This window comes from Lynx canadensis, chromosome A2 (assembly GCF_007474595.2).
Source record: "Lynx canadensis isolate LIC74 chromosome A2, mLynCan4.pri.v2, whole genome shotgun sequence".
Classification (NCBI taxonomy): domain Eukaryota; kingdom Metazoa; phylum Chordata; class Mammalia; order Carnivora; family Felidae; genus Lynx; species Lynx canadensis.
This window is the reverse complement of record NC_044304.2, coordinates 2,632,763-2,649,273: the sequence shown is the minus strand read 5'-3', so window position 1 is coordinate 2,649,273 and position 16,511 is coordinate 2,632,763. Positions and strand designations below refer to the sequence as shown.

Sequence of the window (16,511 nt, the reverse complement as noted above, 5' to 3'; positions counted from 1 at the left end):
GTGAGGACCTCGCGAGGCCGCCGGGCCCCCCGGGACACCCAGGGTCACCCCCACCTCAGGGGCCTGGGCCTGCCCCCCTCTGCCGCATGAGGCCACATGTCCCAGGTCCCAGGGACCAGGACGGGGACGCCTCTGGACACACGGGACAGGGGGTCAGCGCGGCCACGGCGCCCCTTGGCGGGAACCGCGAGCCCCACTGCCGACGACACGGCCGACCTCACCTTCGCTGTCCCTCCTCCGCACCAACACGGACTTCACGGGCCTCATCTGCACGTCCTGCGGCGGCAGCCGCTTAAAGCCCGACACCAGGGCCAGCCCGTTGGCCTCAGACCTGCCGCCTGGGCTCCTGCGCGCGTGGCTGCCGGCCCGGCTCCGGCGGCCCGTCGTCCTCTGCCGGCGGGAGCGCTCGCCCCAGGAGCGGCCAGACCCGCTGGATGTGTCCCCGTCGTAGCCCTGGCCGTGGTCAGCCTCCCCATCCGAGACCTGATGTCCCCCAGAGGGGCTGGCCTTGGCAGGCAGCTGGATTTTCCGGGGACGCTTCACGGTCTGTGAGGGGAGAAAGGGGAGGGGCCGGCTCGAGTCTCCGCCCCCGACCCCTGACTTGGGGGAGCCCCTCTCTGGGCCTCAACGTCCAAGCTGTGAAATGGGGACCGGATTCCACCTGCTTGTAGAAGCTTCCGCTCATAACACCCCCGGGCTGCAGGTGGGGCTCAGTGGGGGCGGGGGGGAGGGCAGAGGTGCCCACGGCGGGGGGGGGGGGCTGCCCCGCCCACCCGGCCCCCACTCACAATGTTCGCCAACTTGGTGCAGGTTTTGAGTATCTGAATGGCAAAGGTGGAGGTGACGCTCTCCATGGAGACCCCATTCACCATGACGATGTGGTCCCCTGTCCTGAGAGACGAGGGAGGCTGGGTCTCAGGGACGCGTCCTCACATAGGAGCCCTCTCCTCAGGCCTTCCCTGCAGCCCCTGCCATGTCCCCCCTGTGCCCGACTTTGGGGCAGGCACCTCCCAGTCTACAAGGCCTGGTTCTAATTCGCTGGTGTCCCCAGGCTCACAAAGACATTTATCCTTCTGGCATCTATCCCTCAGTGTCCTCATCTGTAAAATGGGGCCAACAACAAATCCAACTATGATAATAGAATGCAACCGGGGCCCCTGGGTGGCTTAGCCAGTTAAGCGTCTGGCTCTTGATCTCGGCTCAGGTCATGATCTCCCGGGTCCGTGACTCTGAGGCCCTCGTTGGGCTCAAACTTACTGCACGGAGCCTGCTTTGGATCCTGTGTCTCCCTCTTTCTGGCCATCTCCTGCTTGCGCTCTCTCTTCGTCTCAAAAACAAATAAACGTTATAAGAAAGATAGGATGCAACCACAGAATGCAAGCTGTGATTATAAACGTCTCCGTACCCCTCAATCCTTCTGCCACGCCCCCTGTTTCTGCTTTTCTCCCTCTCTTTCCCTGTGTTTCTTTCTTTTTTTTTTAACGTTTATTTATTATTGAGAGACACAGAGCATGAGCAGGGGAGGGGCCGAGAGATGGAGAGACACAGAATCTGAAGCTCAGGCTCCAGGCTCTGAGCTGTCAGCCCAGAGCCAGACGTGGGGCTTGAACTCACAAACCGCGAGATCATGACCCGAGCCAAAGTCGGATGCTTAACTGACTGAGCCACCCAGGCGCCCCTTCCCTGTGTTTCATAACGTCTCTCTCTCTCTCTCTCTGAAGCTGTGTCTCGATTCTGGACTGAACCATATCACCCGTCAGCCACTCAGGTCCCAGAACCGTTTTCCCAACAGAACGCCCAGGAGACTGCCGCTCCCAAGGGCTCAGAACACAGCGTCTCCTTCCCTGCGGCCACAAAAGGCTTCCAGGACCTTTCATCCCAGGAAGGCCATTATGACCCCGGAGACCTACAGCGAAGGACCAGGAAGTGGCTTGGGGAGGGTGACTCTCCCAACGCCAACCCTGTGCCGCTGGCAGCTCCGAGCCCTGTGTTGACAGAGCTGAAAGGCACCAGGCACTTTCCCCGCTCCTGGCTTGGGCCCACACAGCTCCCTGCTCTCGGCAGGCCCCGCCCCTGCCCGCACCCCTGCTGCCTTGATACTCACTGCAGTTGGCCCTCAGCTGGCCCCCCCGGCACCACATCCGACACGACCACGGATCCACTGGGCCGGTCTCGGCCACCAGAGATGGCAATGCCAAAGCCTCTCCGGGGGTCCTGAGAGAGGGGAGGAGACCTAGGATGAGTTTTTGCTTCCTCCCGTGGAGTAGCCCGGGACCAAGGTGGCACCCCTGTAGGCACCCACGGGGGGAGAGGGAGGCCTCACCTTGCAGAGCGTGGCCGTGTGCTGTTCCCAGATGGTCATCTCCTCCATGTCCAACACCTGACAGCAGAGGAACGGGAGGTGGGCTTGAGGCCACCGCAGGCCCACCGGAGCATGCAGGGGTCCCCCGCCCTGGGTGGGGAGCCCGGCTGTGACACTCCCCGGGTCCCAGGCCCGTGGGCAGGTTGCTACCTGTCTGGAGACCTCAGCTTTTCTATCTGCAAGGTGGATTTAGGTCAGGGGTTCTCAGTTAGGGACCAGGCTGCCCCCCAGAGTACGTGTGGCAACATCTGGAGACGCTGGCGGTCATCACAATGCTGCCCAGCCCCCCACAGAGCGGGGAAGCCCCCCCCCACACACACACAGGGAATGATCCAGGCCCAAATGTCCAGATGCCAAAGCTGAGACCCTCAGCAAACTGGTGAGAGGCAGTGAAGCAAACCGGTGAGAGGAGAGAAAATGCAAGTGCCTGGGGGGGAATCCATGCCTGGGGGAGGGGGATCGAGTGGGGGGGGGAGGGGGATCCACGGCCAGGCCTGCCAGGCAGAGGGAGCCCGCTCTGCTCCAGCCACCTGGGGCCTCCTCACTGTTCCTCCGACCCCTGGGGCCTTTGCACGTGCTGTTCCTTCCGCCTGAAACTCTTTTCCCCCGGATCTCCACCTGACTCCTTCCCTCACCTCCTTCTCCTCTCAGCTCCTGTGTTACCTTGCCGGTGAGGCTTTCCAACCACCCGGTTCGGAACAGTAAGCTCTTCCGGCTCCACGGCAGACCGCCCTATCCACCCTTCCCCGATACGTGCTCCTAATTCGGAGAACTTGTGACCCCTTGACGTTCTCTTGGCTGTTTTGGTCTGTCCGTCTCCCCTCTCTAGAACATCCGATCTGGAGGGCAGAGAGTTTTGTTTTCTCGTTCACAGTGGAGTCCCGGTTCATAGCAGGGATTCAGGAGCCATTTACTGAAGGAAGAAAGGAGGGAAAGAGGAGAGAGGAAGGAAGGAAGGAAGGAAGGAAGGAAGGAAGGAAGGAAGGAAGGAAGGAAGGAAGGAAGGAAGTGCTTTCCTTGTGCGGGGGATACTTTACAGGTACTATCTCATTTAATCCACTCACTGAAGGGAGATCCCATCATCCCCATGTCACAGATGAGGCAACTGAGGCACAGAGAGGCGAAGTCACTTGCCAGGACAACAGCCCCGATAGAGGCTGTGGCTGGGAACGTGAATTCGGTTATTTGCACGCCCGTGATACAGATGGGGACTTGGCTTCTGGGAGTACAAGGCCACCCTCCAGGACACCCGGCCAGAGAAGGCGGGAGGTGAAACCCACCCTCCCCCGCCCCCTCCCTGTCCCCCCTTTCCTCTCCGGGCCCGGCCCACCCCCCCCCCCCGCCTGGTAGACCCGCCCCCCTCCCCCCCTCCCCCCGGGGGCACAGCAGGGGGTGATTCCTCCCCCTAAGAACCCCTTGCTCCGGTGCCTTTTCTTAACGGCTCCCGGGAGAGCGGCATTCCTGGCTCCCAGGGGGTGGGGGGAGGGGGCGAGAGACAAACACCGCCGGGGGCGGGGCCTCCCGGGCACTCCCCGCCCCGCGGTTACCGGGGAGCTGAGGGCAGCGCTCACAACCCCGACTCAAAGCCCTCTGCCGGCTGCCTCAGTTTCCCCGCCTGCCAAATGGGCTGCCCCCGCCCCCGGCGCCCTGGCCTTCAGGGCCGAGGCGGCGGCCGCGCGGGGCAAGGAGCCAGGCGGGAAAAGCAGAAAGAGCCTCGACTTTCCTCCTTTGCGCGTTAGTGAGAGACACCGCGCTCCGCTGGCTGCGGATGAGACGCTCATCGTTTAACCCTGAGCGACCTTAATGTGTCACCGCTGTTATTCCCACCTTAAGGGAGAGCAAAGGAAGGCCCAGAGAGGCGCAGTAACTTGCCTGAGGTCACCCGGTGAACAGGGGGCCGGTCTCGCACCCTTGCCCCTAACCACGGCACCCCTCCGCCCTGTCGCTTGTTTTTTTCTTCCGGACTTACGTTTCAAAGCAGAATCTTTGTACTTGCTTTGAGGTTACACTTTGTATCATTAAATGTCCTCCGGAACTTTGATTTCCCAGCCTTATTTTAAGACACAGCCCCAGGGAACCAGGGCCCCTGGGGGACAGGTGCAGGTGGCCCAGGCTTGCCCTGCCCCCCCCCCCCCCCCCCGTGCAGGTTCACCTCCTTAGATATTAGAGACCTTGTCTAAAACCCACGGGGCCAAGCCTAACCCGCCCCCCAGTGGCCCTCAGCTCCGTTCACCTGCACGTCTTTGCCCTGGCAGTCCCCTGGGCCGAGAGACACCCCCCAAGAACTCGCAGGCCGCTAGCCCTCGCCACGTGGGTCCCCTCTGCCTCCTCAGGCAGCCTTCCCAGGGCTCCCTGTCATGCTTCCCCGTTTTCTTTCTTAGGCTTGGATCACGGCACCCCAAACCATCTTAAATTATCCTGTTTAGGGGCACCTGGGCGGCTCGGTGAAGCATCTGACCTCCGCTCAGGTCACGACCTCACAGTCTGTGAGTTCGAGCCCCGCGTCGGGCTCTGTGCTGCCAGCGCAAAGCCCACTTGGGGAGCCCGGTTCCCCTCCCTCTTTGCCCCTTCCCCACTCGCTCTCCCTCTCTCTCAAAAATAAACATTTCTTGAAAAAATTAGCCAGTTTAATCATCAGCTTGCAAGTTCCTGATCTTTCCTCTTGGGCCGTGAAGGCGGGCTGGAGCCGTCTGTCGGGCACCCTGGTGATGGCCCTTGGCATCTTCTGGGCCCTGGTGAACCCCTACTCGTCCTTCAGAGCCCCCGGGAGGGGACGCTGTCTCTTCCTCCAGGAAGTGACTCCTCAGCGGCCCCATTCACACTCCTTACATCCCTAATCATCGGAATCGGGGGTGTCCCAGTCCATTGCCTCCCATACACCCCTCTAGTCTGGGGCCTGCGGCTAGGCAAGGTTGGGGACCCTGGGACCCCAGTATAGTCCCCACAGAACCAGAAGGGAGACGGAGTTCGAGGAATGGGGGTGAATGGTGAGATAAAAGGCTTATTCAGCCAGGAACTCACCCGGGTGTGTCCAGAATTCCTAGACCCCTCGGTCAGCCCTTCACCCACCCAGGTGAGCTCTGAGGGGGCGGGGCCTGGGCCTTTATCCCCACCCCCTCCCCCAGGGAGGAGGAGAGGAGGAGTCACCCAAACGGGCGGGTCAGGTGGTACCCTGTCACACAACCCCGGGCACTTGGCTCCCCGCCCCCTCCCCATCTCCGCCTCCGGGAACCGGGGCGCGGGGAGGGGAGAGGGGGTAGGAGGGCCACAAATATGGGAAGTGGGGAGGGGATTCTGGAAGCTCCCCCCCCCCCCCGCAGCCAGGACGGAAGTTGGCGGGAACCAGAACTGCCCGGAAGTGTGGTCTGGGGCGAGCCACGTTCCCCCTACGGCCTCACTTTACCCCTCCAGGCGCGATCTGCCGCCCGGTGCGGCGGTTATGAAAGGGGTCAGCCCGAGCTCGGTCCCCGGAGGGTGAGGTTTCCCCCCAAACAGAGACAAGGGGATCCCCTCCCCCCAGCAGGTTTGCTCGTGTGTAAAAGGGGCTCAAGACCCCTGTCTCTGCCCGGTGATGCAAGTTAACGGCTCTGTATACAGTAGGCGCCCAATGAATGCTGGTTCCGGCCTCGCCGCGTTCACCGGAGCCACCCCAGCCCACAAATGAAGTCATTGCTGCCGTCCCACTGTTGCTCAAGACTAACTCGGCCCGAACACCCCGCGTAAACATCTTTATAGGGCACCCAAGACGTGCCAGGCGCTAAAAACACGGTTTCCTCTTTGAATCCTCCCTGCACCTCCTTCCCGAGGAAGATGGCCCATTTGAGGGGCGAGGTATGGAGAGGCCTTGATTCACCGGCCCGAAGTTACACAGAAAAGTCAGGATTTGACCCCAGAGAGGCAGACCTTGGAGCACGGAAAGACCCCCCCCCCCCCCCGAGACAGCTTTTGGAGACCAGACGGCGAACGCCCCTCTCTGAGCAGCCTCGGGCTAGCCACCACCCTCCTCTGGGCCTCAGTTTCCCCACCTGTAACCTGGGGTGGTCTGGGGTCCAGGCCCCAGGTCGCAGACTAGATCCAGGTCGCGGACCCCAGCTAGATCCCCTCCCCCTCCCGTCCTCTGCGCGCTACTCGCCTGGAATCTCACCGCCATGGTCCACCCCTGGGCTCTCCAGCGCCCCTGTCCCGGGGCGGGGGAGGGGGGGGCCTGGAAACGGTCAATCGGTCCCCACCTCGGGGTGAGGGAGGAGGCTAAGGACGGCTGCGGCGGAGAGAGCGCCCGGCCCTCGCCTCCTCCAGCCGCTCTGGGTCGCACCTGCCCCTCGTCCCCCGCCCCGTCCCCTGCCGGCCCCGCCCCCGCCCCGCCACGCCTTCGGGACCGCGCCGGGGCCGCCTCCGCCCCCGCAACACAGGCTCCGGGCTCCGGGCTCCGGGCTCCGGGGTGGGAGTGCCAGACCGGGTTTTCCACCCAGCCGGGCACGAGCCCGCCGTCGGGGCAGGACGCCGGCCGGGCGGGGCTGCAATGAAGACCCGGCAGGAAGTCCGGCCGCGCTCGGAACCGGCGCCTGGGACGGGGCAGTCGGCGCCCCCGGCACATTTCGAGGTTCCGCTGGGACATCGGTCGCACCAAAAGCAGGTTGAGTGCCAGAGACCTCCAGGGCGCAGGGCTAGCCTTCCTCAGGGCACCCCATCTCCAGGAAGTTCCCCCCCCCATTTCATAGAGGGGAAACTGAGGCCCAGAGGGGCCAGAGACTTGGGCTTTCTGAACGTCCACGGCTGCCGCCCCAGGGCCTGGCCCCAAAGCCAGCAGAGAGAGCTCTGTCTTCACACCCCACCCGGGGCGGGGCTCCCCGCGGAGGAGGGCGGGCTCTGGGGAGCAAAGGCCGGGTGCGGGGTGGGTCTCAGCCTCGGAAGGTGAGATCTTGGGGTGACAGGACCAGGGCAGACACCCACACGTTCCTTGCTGCTTTGAATATATATTTAAACATTTTATTTATAGGAGTGCCTGGGTGGCCCAGTCGGTTGAGCGTCCCTCCTTGGCTCCGGTCGCGATCTCCCGGTTTGTGAGTTCAAGACCTGTTTTGGACTCTACAGCGGCCGTACAAAGCCTGCTTGGGATTCTCTCTCTCTTCCCCCCCCCCCGCCCCTCCCCTGCTTGTGCTCTCTCTCTCAAAAACAAATAAATATTTTTTAAACTAAAAAAATAAACATCTTTTTAAAAAGTTGCTTAATGTTATTTATTTTTGAGAGAGACAGAGACAGAGCATGAGTGGGGGAGGGGCAGAGAGAGAGGGAGACACAGAATCCGAAGCGGGCTCCAGGCTCCGAGCTGTCCGCACAGAGCCCGACGCGGGGCTCGAACTCACAACCCACTAGATCATGACCTAGGCCGAAGTCGGGCGCTTAACTGACTGAGCCACCCGGGTGCCCCCCCAAATAAATATCTTATTTACGTATTATATTTATAATATAAACGTTATATTATTATAAATATATACCCTGAGTCCCCTCTGTTCCTGTGCCCCACTCACGCCAAGGTCGAAAGGGCAAATCCGGGCACGGACACCCTCCCCAGCCTCATCCAGTCAGCTCCGGCAGAGAGGAATCCCAGGCTATGGGAAGGGCACAGAAAGGCAAAGAGGAAACTGGGGGATCAGGAGATGCTTTCTGGAAGAGGGAGCATTGCCGCCGGGGTTTTGAAGGGTGAGTAAGAGTTTGCCAAATGAACAAGGCAGAAGATACAATCAAAAATCTCTGAGGCCCCCAAAGCTGACTTCTTGTTCTCCCCCAAAACACTAATCTGGAGAGCCCAGGCCAGAAGTGGGCCCTCGAGCATCTCCAAAGGTCCCTAAGGCAGTAAGCTTTTCCAGAAAGTCTCTCTGAGCACCTGCTGGAAACCTCAGGGCTGGAGGACAAAGCACATTTTCCCGGAGCGACGTTTGACCACCGGGAGGCAGCGCCCCAAACGATTGTAGGTAGAACAAGATCAAGCCCCCCCCCCTTTTTTTTTAATCGTCGTGTGTTTGTGTTAATGAATCACAGGAGAAACCTAACCGAGCTCCCCGCTGACACGCGCACCAGGGTGCCCTCAATGGCTCCCTAGTGCCCATCCGATGCCCTTTTGCTCAAAGGCAGGGTTTTATTTTTTTTTTTTTTAAGTACGCGCCACGCCCAAGGTGGGGCCTGAACCCACGACCCCGAGATCAAGTGTCAAACGCTCCACCAACCGGGCCGGGCAAATGCAGGGCTGGGAAAAAGGGCGTGGCCAGTGCGGCGCAGTTTCACAGGCCAGAGGAGCCCGCCTTAAGCCCACTAGTCCAGCCGCTCCTGACCGCCAGATGCCTTTGAGGAAATAAAAATCTGCTTGTCATCAATCCATTTCATTCACACGTTCATGGTTTTATTCATCGTTAAGGCGCCGCGAAACTGTTCGGGGCCAAGCACGGACTTCCCATCTGAAATTTCAATGCCAGATTCAACCAGGAGGGGGCAGTGTGGGCACAGCGTGAAGGAGGGAGGGAAGGGGAGGGAGGGCGCTGTGGACGGTGGGGTCGCCGAAGTCCTTCTGGGACGACCCTGCTCCGGCTTTCTGAGGGCCTAGAGGGACACTGAGGCAGAGAGACGGCCTGGGCTGGGCTGAGGCCCCTCAGAGTGTGGCCGCAGGAGAGGTGGGAGCCTGGGGGGCGGGGGGTGTCACACAGGGGGCTTGGGCCCTCCCTGGTGGAGGCTGCTTTGCTGGGCTGTAGGAGGCTGAGGCCGTATCTGTGGTCGAACAGGTGTCGCTCCAACCCAAGGAGGCCCCGGAACAGCTCTGCGGCCCGGCTGGCTCTGGTTCGTTCATCTGCATTTACGGAGCCCCCACTGTGTACACGCAGGACTGACGGGACCGACCCGGGAGAGCAAGACGACGACCGAGTCGTCACCCAACGTGAGTAAAAAGTACAACCTAGACTTCTGAGAGCGTCAGCAGGGAGACACGACAGGGGCTGGGGGCTCAGGGAGGGCTTCCCGGAGGAAGGGCACACAAAATAAGGACTACGTTTAGGAGGCGTGATGGAGGTGAGAGGCCAGAGGTGAGAGGCCTCCGAGCAGAGGAACAATTAGACCTAAACGAGATGAGGGAGGAGCCATGGGGAGCTCTAGGTGAGGGCACAGCCTGTGCAAAGGCCCTGCGGCAGGACCTGGGCATGTTGGAGGAGCCGGGAGGCCCGAGTGGCTGGAGCGGAGTGAGCGAGCGAGGGGGAGAGAGGGAGGAGGGGAAGGCAGGGAGGGGCCGGGGCACGTCCCGCAGGGCCTTGGGGGCCTCAGTGAGGACTCGGGCTTATCGGGCTCCGTGCTGAGAACAGAGCCTGCTTGGGATTCCCTCTCCCTCTCTCTCGGCCCTTCTCCCGCTCGCTTCTCTCTCTCTCACACACACACGCACAACGTAAATAACCTTAAAAAAAGAGAAAGGAAAAAGAATGCCGACATGAATTCAGAAATGGATGGTAAGCTGATCGCCAGCCACGGGTCCGTAGCGCAGTAAAGTCTCCACTGGGCAAAACTCACTTGCATGTCTGCGGATCAGAATCATTCGCAACGCTGCCAGTTTCCCATAATTTACGGGGCAAAGACAAAAGGAAGCGCGGACAGTGTTCGCGCACGCGCCAAAGCCCGGCACGGATCGGACATCCATGAAGTCCGCAAGCCCTGAGGAGCTACCGAATGTTCTCGAGCCACAGTTCCCGCTTATTGGCTGCACTCCTCTCCGTGGGGCTCTTTCTGGAAGGCGCCTGCTCCCTGCCGGCCTCTGTGAGCTCTACTGCTGTAGCATCCCAAGCACCTAGAACAGCGCCCGGTATGCAGTCAGTGCCTACTAGGTGAACAAATCGCTCCCGGGGAGTCACCTGAGATTCTGAAAGGAGACAGAGCAGTTGCTGGGTATTCTGGAAGGAACATTCTGGGTGTGGCTGGCGCAGCCACTGGGCACATGAGGGTTGGCCACGTGGGGGTCGTGGGGGGCCTTTAACGAGCGGTGGCCGAGGACAGCTGGCCTGGGGTACGGGTGCAGAGGCCGGGCTGACCACGGACGCTGTGAGAAAGGTGTCAGGGGTCTGGGTGCTACCCCCACCTGGGCTCTGCTCTTCCCCAGCTTCCTTCCAGAACTCTGGCTTCCTCCCATCTGGGGGTGGGGGTGGGGATCCCTTCCGTGAGGCCCCTCCAGCTCCATTCCATCCACTGCAAGCTTCTGGAAGAGTCTACGTGCCCCTCCTCACCTTCCTTCCCTCCTCCACCACGGTGCTCTCAGGAAGGTGCCCCAGGACCCCCGTGTTGCCAAGCCCTGGGACATTCCTTATGGCTACGACTTTGCTGCCATGTCACTTGTACATGATCCCAGAATGAAATGGTTTCCTTGTTCGGTTGAAAGCCACATTCTAGCAGGGCCTCCAGGTTTGGCCTCCCTGGTCCCCCCTGGTTCTGCCCTCGAGCCCACAGTCTGTCCTCCCCGCAGCGGCCGCCGGGGGGCGCCTTCGAGCCCCGAGTCAGGTCCTGCCCTCCTCTGCCTACAGCCCTCCAGGGCTCCCACCTCCCCTGGGGTAAAAGCCTAAATCCGCCCCTAATCCCCAGCACCCCGCACAGCCTGCCCTGTTCCCGTCCCTCCCCTCCCCTCCTCTCTCTCTCTCTCCCCCCTCCCACTCTGCTCTAGCTACAAGGGCCTCCTGGTTGTCCCTCCAACTCCAGGCCTGGTCCTGCCCCAGGACCTTTGCACGGGCTGTGCCCTCTGTCTGGAATGCTCGTTCGCCAAAGTCACTTCCTTCAAGACGGCTCAAACGTCACCTTCTCAACAAGGCTGCCTCTAATCTTTCTACGCAAGGTTGTAAAATACCCCTCTGCCCGTTTTATTCCTGCCCCTGTGGCTCTTTTGCATTCCTTCCCTCTGTGAGACTGACCACTCTTTAACCCCGGATACGATTTACTTCCTTATTATATCTCTTGTTTCTTGTCCGTCTTCTGCTACCAAAACACAAGCCCACAAGACAAGGGATTATTGTTGGTCTGGTCCCCTGCTGACTCCCCAAGGCCCGGAAGGGCACCCAGCATACAGTAGGTGCTTGATAAATGCAGGTTCACTCCCTGGGCAGCCCCTCCTCCCAGGGCCATCTCCCACGAACCTCAGCCCGTTCCAAAGGGTGTCAGGCTCCTCCCTGAGCACATACTGCTCCTCTGGCTGAAGGCCAAACAGAAACCCGAATTTGCCTCCGCGGACTTTCCCCACAACCCGGGGCCACACGGAAGCACTGAGCCCAGGAGGCAGGACGTTTACAAGATGCTTAGCCTGGAGTGTTGGTTGTGGGGGGGGGGGGGCGGGCAGGGGCAGCCCCCAGTCGTCCCTCGTCTCCTTTCTGCCCTACTTTCCTGTGCAGCCCCGGGCAAGTGGCTACCCCTCTCTGAGCCCGACTTCAACTCCTGTCTAACGCGAAGGTGGATGGGACATTGCGACTCGCCTGGAATTCTGAGTTCTGACTTGGGGTGCGACGGTTTCCCCCAACCCCCGATGACTGAGAATCTATTACCCACGTTATCATTTGCTGCACTCAGCAGCCTTGGGTCGTGCTGACTCGACCTGCACCCATTTTATGGAGTGGAAGACTGAGGTTCAGATAGGCGAAGGGGCTGGAGGCTGGGTCTATCTGAGTCCACAGGTTTTCTCCCCAAACCCCAGGCGGGTGGGATCTGACAGCCCAGATGTATCTCCTTCCAACCCCACAGACCCCAGACTTGACATCGCTCTGCTCGGCACGAGTGTCCCCAAATTCCAGACCAGCTATATGCCCCGAGACTCATAGGCCTGTGCCTCCCTGGCCCCAGGGGGCCCTCTCTGTCCCAGACAAAGAGACTTGAGGTGCAATCGGACACTTGGCTGGCCAGGAAGGCCTCTTTGTGCTGCCCTTTGGGGAGCAAACGACCCAGAAAAAACTGTTGCCGCCGGACCCTGTCCTCTGCAGGTTCCGGGCTTCCTTGGCCCCGGGGACCAACTGGCTCCTTGCCCACGGGAGGCTCTGGCCGCCGCCCCTGCCCCTTCCCACATCTCTCCGCTGGCAAGTTTTGCCCAGGGAAGGAATCCAGACAGGGTCCCGGGGCCCCCATCGCCGTGGTAAGGCCACCGTGGGACCCCTTCCCAGGCTCCGGCGGGTCCCGGCGGTGGGGGGTCGGGAGGGGGGGAAGGGGGCGCCACTGTCTGGAAACTTGGGAGTCTCTTCAGAAGCTCCAGGAGGCCCACACACCGACTGGGAGCCAGGCTGCCTTGCCGGCCGCCTCCCTGCCCGGGCCTCCCTTCCTCACTTTGGGGGATCAGAGACCGGCCTGGGCCTCCTCGGCCTCCCTGGCACCACCTGGGCCAACAATGACCCTTTTAAGTCGCTGGCTCTGGCGTCCGGGAAGGTTGCCAGGGACAGTAACCGCCAGCCAGATAATCCCTTAGAAACTATGTCAAACGCCCACACATGAGTGTCAGTTTCCTGCTTTCTGGGCGGCCGGGGGAGGTGATGGAGGTCCCAGGACCCTGTGGTCAGGGAGTCAGTCCGCGCGGAGCAGGGTGGGGGACTTACCCGTCCAGGAAGCCCGGTGGCCTTGGGGCAGGTGGCGGGAGCCGGGGCCTGGGTGCCCGCCTGGCATGGAGGTAGGGAGAGGACCTGAGGGCTGAGCTCTGTCCTCCCCACCTGTTTCCCCAGCTCTGTCCTCCCGCGTGGAGGAAGCACGTCTGTCCCGCGCCAGGTGGAACCAGCAGGACGAGGTGCACAACGGGAGTGAGAGCCCGGCCGCTGGTTGGGTATGTGCCTCTGTCGCAAGGTGCCCTCACGTGGGAGCAGCTGGCCTTAACCCCTGCTCACCCAGAGGCCCGGGGACGCCGGGCTCCCGCCCTGCTCACACCGCTGAACCTTGAGCCCCTGGCGTCAGCGCGGGGACCGGGACACGCGGGCAGGTCCTCGGGGAAACCCCCGCCCCCCTTCTCACTACCGTCCTTGAACCCGAGACCGCCAAGCCCTTGCACTTGCCGAGAGACGGTCCACTTCCCACCGGACAGATCTGAGCGCAAATTCCGCCTCTCGGCCCCAGGCTCACCTGCCGGGATTCTGAGGCCAGGAAGGGTCAACCGTTTCCCTGCCGGGTGGCCTTGGGCAAGTCACCGGGCCTTGTCAGTTTCCTCGCCCGAGAAGTGGGGAAAACACTAAGCACCTGCTTCCTAGGGCCGTTCGGAAAGTCGAAGAAATGAACGCGTGCTTGTCAAGTGGGCGCCCAGTAGGCCCACACCCTCCAGCCACTACCCACCCACGGGGCGGAAGGACAAGGTTTGGGTGAGTGTAAGACACACGTGGATCTGGAAGGCTCAGCATGCGAAAAAGAACGTAAAACGCGTCGCTATTTTTAACATCGATTCCGCGTTGAAATGACAATACTTCGGATGTACTGGGTTAAACGACATATATATTTTTTTATTAAAATGTTTTCTTTATTTTTGAGACAGAGAGGGTGAGCACGGGAGGGGCAGAGAGAGAGACAGAGAGAGAGAGAGAGAGAGAGAGGGAGGGAGAGGATCAGAGGATCCCAAGGGGCTCGAACTCACGAATCGTGAGATCATGACGCGGCGGGGGCTGACCTCGGACGCTCAACCGACTGAACCACCCAGGCGCCCCATACTGTTAAAATTCACCTTCCCTGGTCACTTTTTCCCCTTCGAACTGTGATTCCTAGAACATTTAAAACCACACTGAAAGTTTTAAATTTAAATCGGCTTGCATGATGGTCGCATGGGACCGCACCGGGGCAGGCGCTTAATGCATCCGAACGCATTATCCGTTAAGTCCGTCTTTATCCATCCCGTTCTGTCGTCGTGGTACCAAATCTATATTGTTTCCGAAGTATTTATCAGCACCTGAAACTACCTTGTGTCTTGGGGCCGCTTATCTGCCGTTCCAGACTGTCACCTCATTGAGCTCGGGGATTTTGTGTTGCTCATTCCTGTGTCTCCGTGGCCTGGAACGGCGCCTGGTATACAGTGGGTGCTCAGTAGATAATTTGTGGCAAAAATGAATGAATGAATGAGTGAATTGTAGGATAGACGACGCGTGGAGTCCCCATCTGCAGCACCTGGTGCTGACGGTAACAGCCACCAGGGGGCGCCAGAAACCAGGAAACCGGCCCCAGCCGGGAGCCTCCGTTTCCCAGCCTGTAAAATGGGAACCAAGGAGCAGGGATGTGAGAGGAGGGAGGAGGAGGGTCAGAAGCTGCGTCCCCGCCCCCCCCCCCCACCAGACCCTCGCCCCTCCTCCCCCTTCCCTGCCCAAGCTCTCCTGCCTCCCACAGCAACACTAGTTTGGGGGTGTTTTATTTATTATTTATTATTTTCGTGTGTTTTCAGTAATGCGCGCGCTTAACGCGCGCACTCCGAAGGGTCAAATGCTCATTTCGATTCGCTAAACTTAGCGGTACCATTGCCACCCCACGATCTCACCCTTCCCAGAGGGCCCCGCCGTCTTTCAACCGACTGACATACACTTCCGCGTGTCTAGAGAAGACCTGTTTTGCTACTTTTTGGTGTTTTCAGTTTTAGTATTGACTTCCTTCCAGGAGAGATTCAGAATCAACCTGAGAGTTGATTTTTTTTTTTTTTTTTTTTTTTGGTTTTAAACGATGGTAAAATGCACATAACGTAAAATGTGCCACCTTAACCGTCTCTAAGTGCACTGGCATCAGGCACGCTCACGCTGTCGTGCACCCGCCCCCACCACCCGTCTCCAGAACTTTCCATCTCCCCAGACTGAGCCTCTGTCCGCAGGAAGCACAGACTCCCCGCCCCCTGCCCCACCCCTGGCTCCCACCATCCGCTCTCTGTCTCTGTGGACGGACAGGACTCCTCTGGGGACCCCCTGTGAGTGGGGTCACGCGGGACGTGTCCTTCTGTGTCCGGCTCCTGTCACCGCGCACAGGGACGTCCAGGTCCATCCATATTGTAGCAGGTGGCAGATTGCCTTCTTTTCCAAGGCTGGATAATATTCCAACGTGTGGATGGACACATCGTGTTTCTCCTTCACCTTTGATTCCCTTGAGCCTTTCGAGTCCACTATGGGTTGCTAAGCTGGGGATTCCTTTCGCCACATCCCGAATTCTGTTCTCCATCCCTTCCCTTTCTTGACTTGTGTCCTTGTTTTGATGGAGAGCATTTCAGAAACATCTTTGTAACCTCCAGGTGTGACTGTGACCCGCTCCATTTTCCTGATTCCCTCTCGTCTCATTGCCAAGCACCCCACACAGTCTCCGGAGTCAGACAGGCTTGGGTGGAAACATCCTAGGTCTGTCCCTCACTAGCTGGGCGCCCAGACTCCCCCACTATCCCCCCGGCAGAAATCATTAGTCACGAATAAACCTAATAATACCAACATTTATTATCCCCCGAATCGTGACCTCAGAATTAGTAACCTCCTAGCCATGTCATTAATAAATTCACCATTAAACTTTAATGACGGAGTGAACACAATTATTCTTTTCTTTTTGTTTTAATGTTTATTTACTTTTTTAAAAAAATTTTTTTTTCAACGTTTTTATTTATTTTTGGGACAGAGAGAGACAGAGCATGAACGGGGGAGGGTCAGAGAGAGAGGGAGACACAGAATCGGAAACAGGCTCCAGGCTCTGAGCCATCAGCCCAGAGCCTGACGCGGGGCTCGAACCCACGGACCGCGAGATCGTGACCTGGCTGAAGTCGGACGCCCAACCGACTGCGCCACCCAGGCGCCCCTAATGTTTATTTACTTTTGAGAGACACAGTGTGAGCGGGGGAGGGGCAGAGAGAGAGAGAGAAAGACACAGAATCTGAAGAGGCTCCAGGCTCCCAGCTGTCAGCACAGAGCCCGACCCGGGGCTTGAACTCACAAGCTGCGATATCATGACCCGAGCCGAAGTCAGAAGCCCAACGGATTGAGCCGCCCAGGCGCCCCTAGTCATTCTTCATACACAGAGGCGCAGCATGGTAATGATTCTTTGTGATTCCAAGCAAGTGCTTCAGCTTTCTGAGCTCCTGTTTTCTTGTGCGTAAAACGGAAATGATAACAGTTCCCATCTAGTTGATCAGTACTATCAAATATGTATTTTATTCTAGGTGTTCTGTTCTATG

General features: G+C 59.6%; 1 protein-coding gene across 5 annotated transcripts in view; it reads right to left on the bottom strand.

Moving 5' to 3' along the window:
• Window positions 1-13,065, bottom strand: part of TJP3 (tight junction protein 3) — a 28,207-nt gene extending 15,142 nt beyond the window's left edge. The window contains exons 1-5 of one of the 5 annotated variants that reach the window (XM_030336889.2): window positions 12,949-13,065; window positions 2,324-2,380; window positions 2,105-2,214; window positions 789-891; window positions 222-546 (exon numbers count right to left, since the gene is read on the bottom strand). In XM_030336889.2, the coding sequence (XP_030192749.1) occupies window positions 222-546; window positions 789-891; window positions 2,105-2,214; window positions 2,324-2,371 (586 nt within the window). In that variant the 5' untranslated portion in view covers window positions 2,372-2,380; window positions 12,949-13,065. Of the gene's footprint in view, window positions 1-221; window positions 547-788; window positions 892-2,104; window positions 2,215-2,323; window positions 2,381-2,997; window positions 3,350-6,494; window positions 6,678-12,948 lie in introns of those variants that run through there. The other 4 variants (XM_030336906.1, XM_030336881.1, XM_030336874.1 and 1 more) reach the window with 4 other exon arrangements.
• Between the last annotated feature and the right edge of the window lie 3,446 nt (window positions 13,066-16,511).